This window comes from Oncorhynchus clarkii, chromosome 10 (assembly GCF_045791955.1).
Source record: "Oncorhynchus clarkii lewisi isolate Uvic-CL-2024 chromosome 10, UVic_Ocla_1.0, whole genome shotgun sequence".
Lineage (NCBI taxonomy): Eukaryota > Metazoa > Chordata > Actinopteri > Salmoniformes > Salmonidae > Oncorhynchus > Oncorhynchus clarkii.
Window position 1 is genome coordinate 43,469,907 of NC_092156.1, and position 13,956 is coordinate 43,483,862.

General features: G+C 42.6%; 1 protein-coding gene across 1 annotated transcript; it reads right to left on the reverse strand.

Annotated features, from left to right (window-relative positions):
* Window positions 1-7,836: 7,836 nt before the first annotated feature.
* LOC139419574 (potassium channel subfamily K member 4-like) lies at window positions 7,837-13,679 on the reverse strand. Its single transcript, XM_071169546.1, has 8 exons — window positions 13,617-13,679; window positions 11,590-11,684; window positions 10,983-11,247; window positions 10,751-10,868; window positions 10,493-10,653; window positions 10,183-10,369; window positions 9,509-9,651; window positions 7,837-9,308 (listed from the first exon to the last, which is right to left on the reverse strand). Exons 3-8 carry the CDS (start codon window positions 11,169-11,171, stop codon window positions 8,676-8,678), a joined length of 1,431 nt encoding a protein of 476 aa, XP_071025647.1. The 5' UTR covers window positions 11,172-11,247; window positions 11,590-11,684; window positions 13,617-13,679; the 3' UTR covers window positions 7,837-8,675.
* Window positions 13,680-13,956: the final 277 nt, after the last annotated feature.

A 13,956-nucleotide genomic window follows, 5' to 3' on the forward strand; every position in this document is an offset into this window, starting at 1 on the left:
ATAACCTGGCATCGAGAGAGGAAGGGAGAGGGGTGCGCGTTCTCCCTGGGCTCTTGCAATGGTTTCACCAAAAAGTGCAGACAACCCCTGTCTCGGAAAATTCCTTTTAAAACACAGATCAGTTGAAAACTGGAATTATTCAGTAGTATTTTTTTTAAATAGCTTATCACGAGGAACACCTTATGTGGTAGTCTCCTATCATAACACATAGGCCTATTTGACATTAAATACGCTTTAATCAAACCCATCAATCATAAAATAATTACGTTATAATAATGTACATTCACGTGTTAGAAGCACTATGATAGCATATATGGTATGTTTAGACGAGATGTTGTTAACCTATAGACACTGCAGAAAGATTTAGGATGATGGCAACAGTGTTCCCACTGACCTTGGATTCAAGATCATACATGGACTCCTCATGTGCTACATTGGAAAAGGGCTGCATGATGTTTTAGTCAACCTCGTGTATCTTATTACTGTAGCCCAGTCATCCAATTGTTTTCAATACTTTTCATCCCCTCACCCCCTACACTTGTAGAAATAAGGTGCTATCTAGAACCTAATAGAATAACCATTTTTTCTTCCAGGTAAAAACCCTTTTGGGTTCCAAAATGATTATATGTGGAACTAAAAAGGGTTCTCCCGGGAACCAAACAGGGTTCTCCTATGGTGACGGACGAAGAAGCCTTTTGGAACCCTTTTTCCTAACAGTGTATAGCCAAGGGAGGGGTTTGTGGGTTAGTGTTGGGGGTCTGCTGCTAAATGGTTATAGGCCAGTGCAGAGATATAAAGGAGTTTCATTATTTACTGATTTTAATTGGCAGGGTGCCTTCAGCCTTTTCTTGTCCATCTAAGGTTAAATAACCCAGAGTGAACTGAAGAAATGGGGAAACGGGTCATAGTTTAAATGGGGAAACGGGTGAAAGAGAGAGACCCTCAAAGTGATCAAGTTGTTTTGAAAAAGGCCTTGTCGCCTGAGGAAATGTTCAACCTCTCTATAGGAGACAACTCTGTCCTGTCGGGATGGAGAAAGAATAATCTTAATTTTACTCATCCAATAGCCAAACACACATAACTGTTACATGGCATGTCACATGACATGTCTTAGTTATTATTGGATCACTGTGGAATAAGACACCTGCTGTCACCATTGCACAATTTACAGTCAGCATTGATTTTGAGTGCCAACAATTTTAACTACATCAATATTATATATTTAGAAAGAAGACCGAGATATTTGATCATTTATTTTTAGATTTTCAATGTCAGGGGAATCTGAATTGCCGCATTTATTAATAGTACTATTTATTAGTTGTAGTCGCCTTTAATAACTCCTACATGTACATATTACCTCAATTACCACGACTAATCGGTGCCCCCGCAGATTGACCCTGTCAATCTGTAAATAGTCTCGCTATTGTTATTTTACTGCTGCTCCTTAATTACTTGTTACTTTTAGTTCTTATTCGTATTATTCTTTTTTTTACTGCATTGTTGGTTAGGGTCTCATAAGTAAACATTTCATTGTAAGGTCTACCTACACCTGTTGTATTCGTCGCATGTGACTAATACATTTTGATTTGATTCGATTTGATTAATATTGTAGCGCTCTCTGGTGGTATCTTGATTACATTGCCAGTATATGTGCCAGCCTGTCTGTGGTGACGTCTACGTTCGTGTTGTCGAGCGCAAGGTCACAGACTTTACTGCGCATGCAGGCTCAACGGTTTATCAGAGCCACCACGAAGTCCGAGAGTTCATCAGTCATCAGTCAACCTTTAGACCTTAATACCGAATAGATTCGGATAGCAGCTAATTCATTCTGGTGCCGGTCAGGGCAAAGTTTTAATTTAGCGCATTAGCCTATAAAGTAAGGTTGGTTCGACATTTCTAAATGGACTTTTGATATGATAAAAACAAATGCCATTTACTAAAATATTAGGACATTATTTACGAAACAGTGTGGCTTGTGCTTTTTATCGTCACTTTGGGTCTACAGTACACCCAGTGTGTCAGATGCATGATTAGGCTATAGAAATGGGATTTTCAACACATTATTTACAACTCTTTTCTATACGAAGAATGTAGGTTGTGGCTAAATCTCTTACAATAAACGGGTTATTAACAAAAATTAACTAGATATTATCTATAGTTTATTATCTATAAACTAATAATGTAATATTTATAAACAACTTTTTGTAACAGTATAACTTTACACCGGGACGGGCTCGCCCGGGCTCGAACCAGGCACCCTCTGCACACATCAACAACAGTCACCCACGAAGCATCGTTACCCATCGCTCCACAAAAGCCGCGGCCAAGGGGAACCACTACTTCAAGTCTCAGAGCAAGTGACGTCACCGATTGAAACGCTATTTAACGCGCACCACCGCTAACTAGCTAGCTATTTCACACCCGTTACATTTATATACTCTTTATAACCGGTACCTTAATGTAAAGTGGTACTGTTAAAAGAAGGAATTGTTTATTTAGGGAGGGTCCCTTGCTGAAAACTGAACTGTTTGGACCATTAACCCATTACAGTCACTGTACGGAATTGTTTTAAGAAAGTCATACAAAGGATAATTTTGCTATTTGATTAGTAATTATAGACCCCTTGAAGTAGCCTATCAAAAAATATATAAAACAATTATTTGTCTCATGGTCTGACAGACACCCTCTAGCTCTGTTATCTCTGTTATCTCTGTTATTTTTCACCACAGATGTGAAATCTAGCTTAAATATCTCTAGCTTAAATTGACAGATTCTTATGGGGATTTGTATTATTCTGCTAATGCAGTGAAAGGTGACAGAGCCAGAGCTGTGTTTGTCACATCCTGAAAATCAGTCCTCTCACAAAATCGTCTGTAGATCGGTTTGGCCTACAAATAATTACTACAAAGAAATATCACCCCTCTATGGAAAGAAGACTCACTAACATTACAATCCTAGACTCTAGGGTGTTTTAATCAGTAAAGTGCTGCTTTACAGTTCAGATTTATGTTAATATGTTAAATGCACCTAATTCTGGTAAAATATTCAGCACTTAATTCATTTACTAATGGATTCTACACATTAGCTGTGTCTTCTTTAAGAATTATTTTAATGTCTGAATGAAAGCTTTGCCAACTTCCTACTCCTTAATGTCCAACTTTACTTAGAAATTGTAGATGCCTAGTGTTTGTAATCTGATGAATTACATCTAAGACTATTCAAGAAAAACTTAGCTATCACAACTCCACAACCTGTCCTTGTAGAACTATATATCCTAAAGCAGTGTTTCCCACGTTGGTGTCCTCGAGTACCCCCAACAGCAGCAGCCCTGGACAGGCACACCTGATTCAACTTGTCAACTAATCATCAGGCCCTCAATGAGTTGAATCAGGTGTGCTTGTCCGGGGCTACAACAAAAATGTGTGATGTTAGGGGTACTCGAGGACTGGAGTTGGGAAACACTGTCCTAAAGTATCCTAAGTCAGTGACTGAATGGATAAGTGAGATTACTGCAGTTATCCCTCTACTGAAAGGCTTGTTTTAGGCTCAAAGTGTTGACATAAGGCCTAAGCCCACTCCCTGTGTGGTTATATAAAATCTATCGTCTATCGCACACACCTGCTTACACCTGATCCTCTCTGAGCATCTCCACACACTGAGGGAACATGGATTAGTCTTGTGTTCAGAATCCCTCACTCACTCTGAGATTGTCTCCCCTTCAGGAAAGACACATGGAGGAGATCTTCACTCTAAATGTACCATACTGTTCGCTGCTATATAACAATCAAGTCTACTGTATATTGAACATTTACATATGATTAGTCCAAATTACAAACCCTAGACGCAATGCTGAACTAGCAAGAAAGATTGAAATACTGCGGTGAGACAGCTGCCATATATAACCGTATACTCCTGTTCAGATGTCACGACTGAAACGTGAAACACAGTAGACATCGCTACAAAGATCCTTGAGGCAAACAAATATGATTTACTCATAAGCTAACAAGTCAGTATCTGATTAAGATGGCCTCTACAACCCATATCTTCGTCATGTGATCCACTCAACTCTTTGCACCAAGGGATGAGCCACATGCTAATGGAGGGAGATGGACCAGAAACGTGATGAAGTTTTTGGACAACGAGCAACTACTTCAGATGGAGCAAATCCTCATCTGGACTGGAGGAGGTGCCATATATCATAGACCAGTGGTAGGAAACCCTGTTCCTGGAGTGCTGCAGGCACTGCAGGATTTTGTTCCAACTAGGCACCCCACCTGACCAACTGAGCTAACTGATCAGTTCAGTGAATGCCTAAATTCAACACACCTCTTCCAGGTCGGATAAAGCAAAGAAAATGAATCCCCTGCGACATTCCAGGACCAGGGTTGCCTACCCCTGTCATAGACTATTACTTCTGTAAGGGGAAATCATTATTGGATTGTTTTTATAAATTGTGTTATTAAGCCATGATCACATATAACCTGAAGTTATAATGTAATAACATAAGCGAGACAGATGTTCTTCATCGCACATGACTCTGAAAAGGCTATTATTGATGGCCATGAAATCATTTCACACTAGAACCTGCATTCGCTGCGTTCCCTGGAGTGGCTACATCGACGTTCAAAGTAAAACTGGGTGAGTTGAGAGCCACTTTGTGCAGGTCAAACCCCAGCTGTGCACTGATGTAAAAACCCTTCGGGCGAAGGCTCGACTGCAGCATGCTGTTGAGCTCCAAAGTGGATCACCCTCCCCTTGTAGATGCTGGTCTCTGCTGGGGAGAAATGGAGCATAACAGGAACTTTCTCTGGATGTGTTCCTGCTGGGTCTACCACGGCATCGTTCCGCATGAGCTCCTCCACGCACTGGGCTTCTACCACGAACACACCAGGAGCGACAGAGACCAGCTTGTCAAGATCAATTGGGAATATATTCCTCAAGGTGACAAGTTTATTGCCACACCACACAGGACAGACACACACACACAACAGTGCAAGAAGGAAATTGAAGGTGAATAGTGGTTTTATGGTCAGTGATGCACTAACACCAGTTGGGAAGTCCAGAGTGGTGGACAGAAGGGTCCATGGGTGAGAGGTCAGGTTGTGAGTTGTAGTGGAGGACAGGAGTTTACAGAGACCCCAACCTGCACTCGTCGGAACAACTAAAGCACAGTCAATGTGGGGGTTCTGCTGCTCACTGGTAGAGCCTTTAATTAGCTGATCAAGGTCAGATGACCCAGGCCTGGAGAGAGTTCCAGAAAGACCCAGAGCACAGAGGTGGGAATTGTCCTCTATCCCTGGACAGTAAGGTCAGGCTGAGATCGGGGGTTACCTCAGCTGTAAGTCTGAGCCAGGGAGAGGGTTTGAATGGTTCATGTCTGAAGGTTTTTTTCAACTTTTTCTCTCTTCTATTTTAGGACTGCCTTCTCAATTGAGAAAGAGGGGGGAAAAAAACCCTTCCCATTCCTGACTCCTCTGTGAACATAGGACAGAGGCAGGATATGTCTCACATCCAGAGGATCAACAACCTACAGTGTATCAGTGAGTATGAACTACATGGGGTCTAATAAATTATGTACAGTGCCTTGCGAAAGTATTCGGCCCCCTTGAACTTTGCGACCTTTTGCCACATTTCAGGCTTCAAACATAAAGATATAAAACTGTATTTTTTTGTGAAGAATCAACAACAAGTGGGACACAATCATGAAGTGGAACGACATTTATTGGATATTTCAAACTTTTTTAACAAATCAAAAACTGAAAAATTGGGCATGCAAAATTATTCAGCCCCCTTAAGTTAATACTTTGTAGCGCCACCTTTTGCTGCGATTACAACTGTAAGTCGCTTGGGGTATTGTCTCTATCAGTTTTGCACATCGAGAGACTGAAATTTCTTCCCATTCCTCCTTGCAAAACAGCTCGAGCTCAGTGAGGTTGGATGGAGAGCATTTGTGAACAGCAGTTTTCAGTTCTTTCCACAGATTCTCGATTGGATTCAGGTCTGGACTTTGACTTGGCCATTCTAACACCTGGATATGTTTATTTTTGAACCATTCCATTGTAGATTTTGCTTTATGTTTTGGCTCATTGTCTTGTTGGAAGACAAATCTCCGTCCCAGTCTCAGGTCTTTTGCAGACTCCATCAGGTTTTCTTCCAGAATGGTCCTGTATTTGGCTCCATCCATCTTCCCATCAATTTTAACCATCTTCCCTGTCCCTGCTGAAGAAAAGCAGGCCCAAACCATGATGCTGCCACCACCATGTTTGACAGTGAGGATGTGTTGCTTTTACGCCAAACATAACGTTTTGCATTGTTGCCAAAAAATTCCATTTTGGTTTCATCTGACCAGAGCACCTACTTCCACATGTTTGGTGTGTCTCCCAGGTGGCTTGTGGCAAACTTTAAACAACACTTTTTATGGATATCTTTAAGAAATGGCTTTCTTCTTGCCACTCATCCATAAAGGCCAGATTTGTGCAATATACGACTGATTGTTGTCCTATGGACAGAGTCTCCCACCTCAGCTGTAGATCTCTGCAGTTCATCCAGAGTGATCATGGGCCTCTTGGCTGCATCTCTGATCAGTCTTCTCCTTGTATGAGCTGAAAGTTTAGAGGGACGGCCAGGTCTTGGTAGATTTGCAGTGGTCTGATACTCCTTCCATTTCAATATTATCGCTTGCACAGTGCTCCTTGGGATGTTTAAAGCTTGGGAAATCTTTTTGTATCCAAATCCGGCTTTAAACTTCTTCACAACAGTATCTCGGACCTGCCTGGTGTGTTCCTTGTTCTTCATGATGCTCTCTGCGCTTTTGACGGACCTCTGAGACTATCACAGTGCAGGTGCATTTATACGGAGACTTGATTACACACAGGTGGATTGTATTTATCATCATTAGTCATTTAGGTCAACATTGGATCATTCAGAGATCCTCACTGAACTTCTGGAGAGAGTTTGCTGCACTGAAAGTAAAGGGGCTGAATAATTTTGCACGCCCAATTTTTCAGTTTTTGATTTGTTAAAAAAGTTTGAAATATCCAATAAATGTCGTTCCACTTCATGATTGTGTCCCACTTGTTGTTGATTCTTCACAAAAAAATACAGTTTTATATCTTTATGTTTGAAGCCTGAAATGTGGCAAAAGGTCGCAAAGTTCAAGGGGGCCGAATACTTTCGCAAGGCACTGTATATCTTCTTTACAATTTACTTCCCAATTTGAATTTCCTGTTGCATACATTTTTGGACATAGAAATTAATGATATGTATCCATTGATTCTTGAAGAATATACTTATAAATGCCTCATGAGCTTCATTCAACTGTCATACCCTATCATAATCCAAAATGGAAGCTTTAACATAGTATAGCCTCAAAACATGCTGAAAACTAGAATTTTGATATTTTGGATGGTCAGTCCTTGCATTCTTAGCTCTGTCTATACATTTGAGAGTGCTCACATTTCTCCAGGGCCATCACTCAGCTTTTTTGCCAAAAACAGAGGCGGGAAGGTCCCCATGGCTATTGTTTCAACTGCAGATTGCCCCTTTAAGTGTTCATAAGTGCAAATGGTTGCTAAGACATAATATATGTTTTTCTCATTTCACGTATGTAGTTAGGTAATTGAGGAACTAAGAGAAGATGGATGTCTGCAATATCATTCTCAATGACTGTTGTTATTCCTGCTCATTGTGTCCCTGTGTATACATTGTCCTTACATTTACTGACAGTCATGTTTATGAATGTATTAAACTTGATAAAAACCTTCGCAATAAAACAAATCACTCTGAAGTTTGTTTTTCGTCTTCCTCAGGAAAATAATAAAAATGCTGGAAAATCTATTTTTTTTAAAGGTTTATTTTATATGACAGTTTTGTGCAATACATTTGAAGAATAATACTCAGAACAATTTATACAATGGCATATGCTGTACACAGTGCACGCATGAGTAAAGTCAGTACTGTAATACTTAGGCTAGGTCATGCAAGACCTGATGTGGTTATTGGCAGAGACAGGATTTACTCCTGCCTTGAATTGTCCTATTACAGACCAAAAGCTTTGTTTACTAAAGTTTGGTCTCCAGACATTTGGGGCAAATTCATCATGGTAGAGTTATTGTCGTAAGGCGTTTTTTTTCCGTAAAGACGAAAGCAATAGGGATTGATTCAGAGTTAGAAACCCTTTGTGTTGATGTGCTTCACTGCAGATTCTATCCAGAGGAACAGGGCTGTGCAGTTCCATGATTGCCCAGTAGGGAGCGCTCAAACAAACATGGGTGAGAGGGGCACGTTAAAACATTATTAAAACCCTACCAAGGCAACGTCAGGTCAGTGTGGTGACGGTGATTAAGTTTTGTTAGGATTATTTGAATAAGTCACTTTACTATTACATCAAGGCCTAGTCCATATTAGAATCAGGCATATTACGACATACACACACTCAAACTATGTTTAGAAAACATGAACAGTGCAGTGAATAAAACATATCAATCAGCTTCAGTTCTTCTCACAACACTTCTTCTTTTTCTTCCCTTCCATCCACTTTCAACATGCTCTGGAAATAACCCCCCCCCCCCCCCGTTAGTCAGATCGTTAAGCTCTCCCAAGGGGAGAATTTGGCTGCTACCAGTAGAGTTCCTGTTCATTTACCTGACATACAAACTCACGCTTGAGCATTTGGTTCATCCATCCTTTGGTGGAGGGGGCGGGGGATTTTCAGGGGGTATGTCTCCATTTGGCTCTTTCTTCTCAGGCTTGGTAGGGCTGATTTTGGGGATCTTCTCTGGGGGTGGTCTTCTGGGCCGTCTCCTCTTGGGCTTCCGTGAGCGTGCAGAGATGGGCTGTGCTGAATCCAATAGGGGATCCAAATGTAATTTCCCACTCACTGCGTCTGAGGACTCATCAATGTATGCCAGATTCTCTCCAAAGTAGTCCAGAGGCTGGGAATACAGGGCTTCTGGGAAGGCATTCTCCTTATCGACATCCTTCTCTTTACCCTCTACTACCCGCTCCGACTGCGTGGCCTCTGACCCTGTCTCAGACCCTGACCCCGACTCGGAATCGTTGGAGGAGTAAGAGTATGAGGACGATCCAGTCTCTGATTGGCTGTTCAGCTGGCCATTCCCCGTCACCCTGTCCCCCTCTCCAGGGGCCCTGGTCCCAGACACATGACCCGCCCCATGGCCCCGGCTGCGAGGACCATGGCGATGCTTTCGCCTCCGTCGTTTGAAGGGGTCGTCTGGTATGCGGAAGTCCACGGACATGTTCTGGATGTTCTGACCCCAGTCAGTGGTACGGGCTCTGAGCTCCTCCATCTGGGAAGAGAGAGAGGAAAGAGATCAAATCAAGTCACAATTGATTTAAAGTGCATTTAATAAAAGTCACAACAGAAAAAAGAGATTTGATGAGAGAGGAAGGGAGGATCATAGAAGAAAACAGGTGGCTGTAGGTGACATCAAATGTATGGTGCAGCCCATTTGCTTTAAGCTTGTACTCTCCCATTCCAGCCCCCCACCTCAGCCCTGGTCTTCTTGGACAGGACCCGAAGCCAGTTTGCAATCATGGACAGGATAGAGGCAAAGTAGGCCAGGCCCAGCAGGATCCAGAACCACACCAGAGGCTTGTACCAGTGGTCTTTCCCACCATCTCCGCTATCACCTGACAGAGATAAGCAAGAGGATAAGGATATATAGGGGTTTACAAGTATAGACAATGGAGAGTCAGCAACTTTACACGTCTACAGGCTAGTTTACATGTGGAAGGCGTGCTGTTAATCTCACAAGAATGAACATTACAGACTGCGTTGCCTGAAAACTCTAGGGGCAATGAAACCACACAGATGAGCCAATTAATAATTCAACTGTCATAGGACGATTGTGAATAATTGAATAAAGGAAGTGGCCAGTTTGGTGACTGACTGTATTTTATCACTGGACTGTTTAGTGCCCTAACACTGACTTGCCTAGTTAAATAAAGGTTCAATACAAATTAAAAACACAGTGGGAACTACATCTGGAGAAGCAAGCATGTATGTGTCTGTGAAATGAAAAGAGGTTTAACAATGAAAAGAGTTTCAACAATGAAAAGAGAGTTTCAACAATGAAAAGAGAGTTTCAACAATGAAAAGAGAGTTTTGACCTTTTGAGACAGATTCCTTGACCCAATCCCAAAATGCAGTGGTGAAAGTACCTGCAACATAGTCTCCAAAGCCCACTGTAGTCAGAGTGATGACAACAAAGTAGGAAGCCTCCAGGAGAGTCCATTTCTCCACCTCCTGAAACACCAGCGTTGGCACAGCAACAAAAATGGCTACCCCCAACAGGATGGAGAGGACAGCTGAGATGACACGAACAATAGTAGGACTGACCTTCCATTTCTGAGGGAGAGAGAGGAAAACATGAAAAAGAGGAATGAAAGAAATGAAGAGACTGAAATACTGATAGACTGAAAAAGACAGAGGAAACACGTTCAGCCAAACAGCTACTGTTGAGTGTCTCACCGCTAAGATGAACTCTATTTTGAGGATGGCCTTCCTCAGCCCAGTCCCCAGATGGTCTCCAACTCCAGCCAGCAGGATACCAAACAGAGGGATCCCCACCAGGGCATAGAAGATACAGAACAGCTGCCCCCATTCCGTCTTCGGGGAGATGTTCCCAAAACCTGAGGATGATGGGTTGTAAGAGCTTTAGGATTGGGATAGGTAGAGTCAGTGTGTCACAATTGAGTAAACATAGGGGAGATCAGGCTGCTGACCTACCGATGGTGGTGATGATGGTCCCAGAGAAGAAGAAGGCACTAGCCAAGTCCCATTGGCTGGTAAAAGTAGAGGAGTTGCTGCTAGGATCCACCCCAGTTCCCACGGCATCTGCCACTTCCTGGGATGGGAGACATAGTCAGGTCAGGAAGTGAGTTAAAGTGAGAGGGAATGACAACCTGAAAGCCTGATATCCCCGTCATATGTATCTGTTTGTTCTCTTAATGTAGTGCACCTCTATGAGAGCCTGCAGGATGTCTGGGCTGACGCAGGTGTAGTTCTCCAGGAACGATCTGCGTGTGTCCTGCAGCTGCGTGTGCTGGTCCTGCTCACGAGGAGCCTCCAGAGCCTGGAACACCACAGCCCCCAGCACTAGGTACAGCAGCACCCCCGCCAGGATACACAGGAGGGTGGAGCAGCGCATGCTCGCACCTTCGTTCAGCCCCAGAGAAGAACGCTTCTTCCCCCAGCTGCCAGTGCTGGTGCGCTCTGGAGCCCAGCTGCAGAACAAACAGACAAAACAGCGACCTCATGGAAACAGATCCACATTAGCTTAACTGCAAGGTAATTATTAACCGGGAAACGAAACATAATGCAGACTGAATCCCCTACCATATTACTGACCGGAAACCTATAGAGATGTTGCTAATGGTTACACTACATGCATAGGCTACTGTATACTGTCTGATAAGCAGGAAGGAACCTGACAAACCTAGTGTTGTTTGGGTGGCGTCAGGGATGTAGTATACATTCAGACCAGGAATGGACATGAACTCTACCAGAGATGTGTCTGCGTAAATGATCATTACTATCCACCCCATTCCTCTTCACCCCTCGGTTACCTCTCTCACTACTTGTCTTTCTCCCTCTTCCAGCTGCGCCTGATGATGGAGTCTCTGGACTCGTGGCTGCTGGGGGTGGTCGTCAAACTCAGAGCCTGGTGTCGAACAAAATAAACATTATGTAACTGGACTGACAGGCACGGAAGAGATTCCTAATTCATCCATGACAACATTACAAAGATCATATTAAAGATCATCAAACTACAAACACAACAATTGCCTGTTCAGAATAGTTCATTGTATGTTCTCCAGTGATGAAAGAGATTCCCTACATTACTGTTTGCCAATGAAAACATGGGCTTCCACTGGTACATTGTGCTCTTCGTTGTGAACACAACGTTACCGACGACAGACAATGAGCTGCAACAAGACACTCGTGTAGGTGCTTGCTGTCAACCAAAACCCTGTATGAAAGATGCATCTGTTGTATGCTCTCTCTCTAATGGATCACATTGAGGAGAGAAAAGAACATCAAGCCGGTGTAAGAGTGGAAGGGGAAGATACACAAATGTACAAAATGCACATTCAATAAACATTAAAAAGACAAATAGAGGTGTGCATCAGCAGGGTGGGGTAGAGCATGAAGTAGGTGTGTGTGTGTGTGAGTGTGGGAGCTATGTCTGTCCATTAACACAGGGGAGAAATATTGTTCTCTACCAGGCATGCCACACTATTAGCAGACTGTGTGAAGAAGGAATACCCCATGACTCTTAGGACACTGACGTGACAGAGCTGATTTAGTGTAATGTCCTTCCCAAGGGCACATTGGTATTTATTGTCATGAATCCTGCCCTGAAGGCGGCTCTGCAGAGTGGTCACTAGCTGGCACAGCCACAAAGTCATCAAATCTCATTTTAAACATAACCCTAAACCTAAATTAAAATGAAAAAGCACATTTTTGTTTTCATTCGTTTTTACGATATAGCTGATTTTGAATTTATAGCTGACCCATCTAGCGGAAAACACTAGGTTCTGTTTCCAGATTCATGATAATAAACTTCAACCTGATTCCCGAGCCTCCTCTAATGGTGAATGGTTGGGGAAATTAGTCATTTAGATTTCTAGTCAGCCCAGGTTAAAGACTCCCGGGGCACACTAATACTGTACAGTTAGTTACATGTAGGTGTCATTTAGTCGCAATATTTTTCCTCTGTCTGATTCTCTTTACTGAAATTGTGCAGTCGTAGGCCTTTACTTCAGTACGCATTGTATTTGTGTGTTTGTAATATATTACATCTGTGCTATCTCTCCTTCTCATTTTAGATGTAACATTGCTTTTGCAGTCAGCAGCTCCTCTGGCCCTGATTCAACCTGAGACCAATAGGCTGTCACCCACACAGTGAAATGTACACTACCCAGCCAAACAAATTCAGCAGCTGCTCAGGATACACAAACAAATGCACAGACAGACAAGCCTGCATCCTTACGTGCAGCTATTTTGCACGTGTACACCGATCAAAATAACTGCCCTTCCACCCTTTGGCCATGTGCATTAGCTGACATCTTCCTTATTAGGGTGAAAGTCACATTTCTATACAATTACCAAAGTTGTCGAAAGGCCTTTCCAGTGCCAGCAAATAATCCTTTAGAAACTTTTAACAAGGTCTACTTTGAATTGTTCTTAATTACAATCTCTCCTGTTTAACATAACCGTACATGAACATATGTAGTATCTTACTCTCGTGTGAACATGTCATCCTTGAGATACTGAAGTTAAGTGGCTTTAATGCTCAACGTGATACCAAGCCATGGCCCTTGTAAGGTATAGATACTTCACACACAATACAGTCAGAATGCCTGAGACTACATTCTTAAATCACACAGACTGCAGTTAAAATGGGGTAAATGATCTGTTCCAAGGAAACAATTGCAACCAATAGCCATTACAATACTTAACACATACAAACAGCAAGTCCCCAATCGGCCCATAAGATCTATCAAACAATAAAACATGAATTATCTCATCCAATGAACGCAGGATTCTGGGGTCTCTAACAAACGGGGCGAAGCCTGTGGTCATCTCTTACCTCAAAATGAACGATCTTAAAAATCCAGGCAGGGTCTCTTTCACACACTCACACACTAGACACAAAACACTAGACACCAGACACTAGGATAGTAAGTGTGCATAAGCGTGTGGGATAGGCTGTTGCTGAGAACCAAAGAAATGAAAAGATACTCCATCAAACTGACGCCAAGAAAAGAGAGGGAGAGAGGTGAATTAAGAGGGAGAAGTGGAATGAGTGGGAGAAAGGGAGTGAGAGAGATGAAGGGAGGGGTCAATGCAGATACACTGAGCTAGAATGGGATTTTTTTGTTTGTTTCCTCTACCCTGATTTGGATTGCTTGGTTTCTCCAAGGAAATAA

Excerpts from the sequence above, each read along its gene's own strand:
- LOC139419574 (XM_071169546.1), bottom strand. The coding sequence starts at position 11,171 with ATGCGCTGCTCCACCCTCCTGTGTATCCTGGCGGGGGTGCTGCTGTAC. Across the intron at positions 10,654-10,750 it reads GACCATCATCACCACCATCG|GTTTTGGGAACATCTCCCCG; the intron begins GTAGGTCAGCAG and ends CATCATCCTCAG. Across the intron at positions 9,652-10,182 it reads CTTTGGAGACTATGTTGCAG|GTGATAGCGGAGATGGTGGG; the intron begins GTACTTTCACCA and ends TATCTCTGTCAG.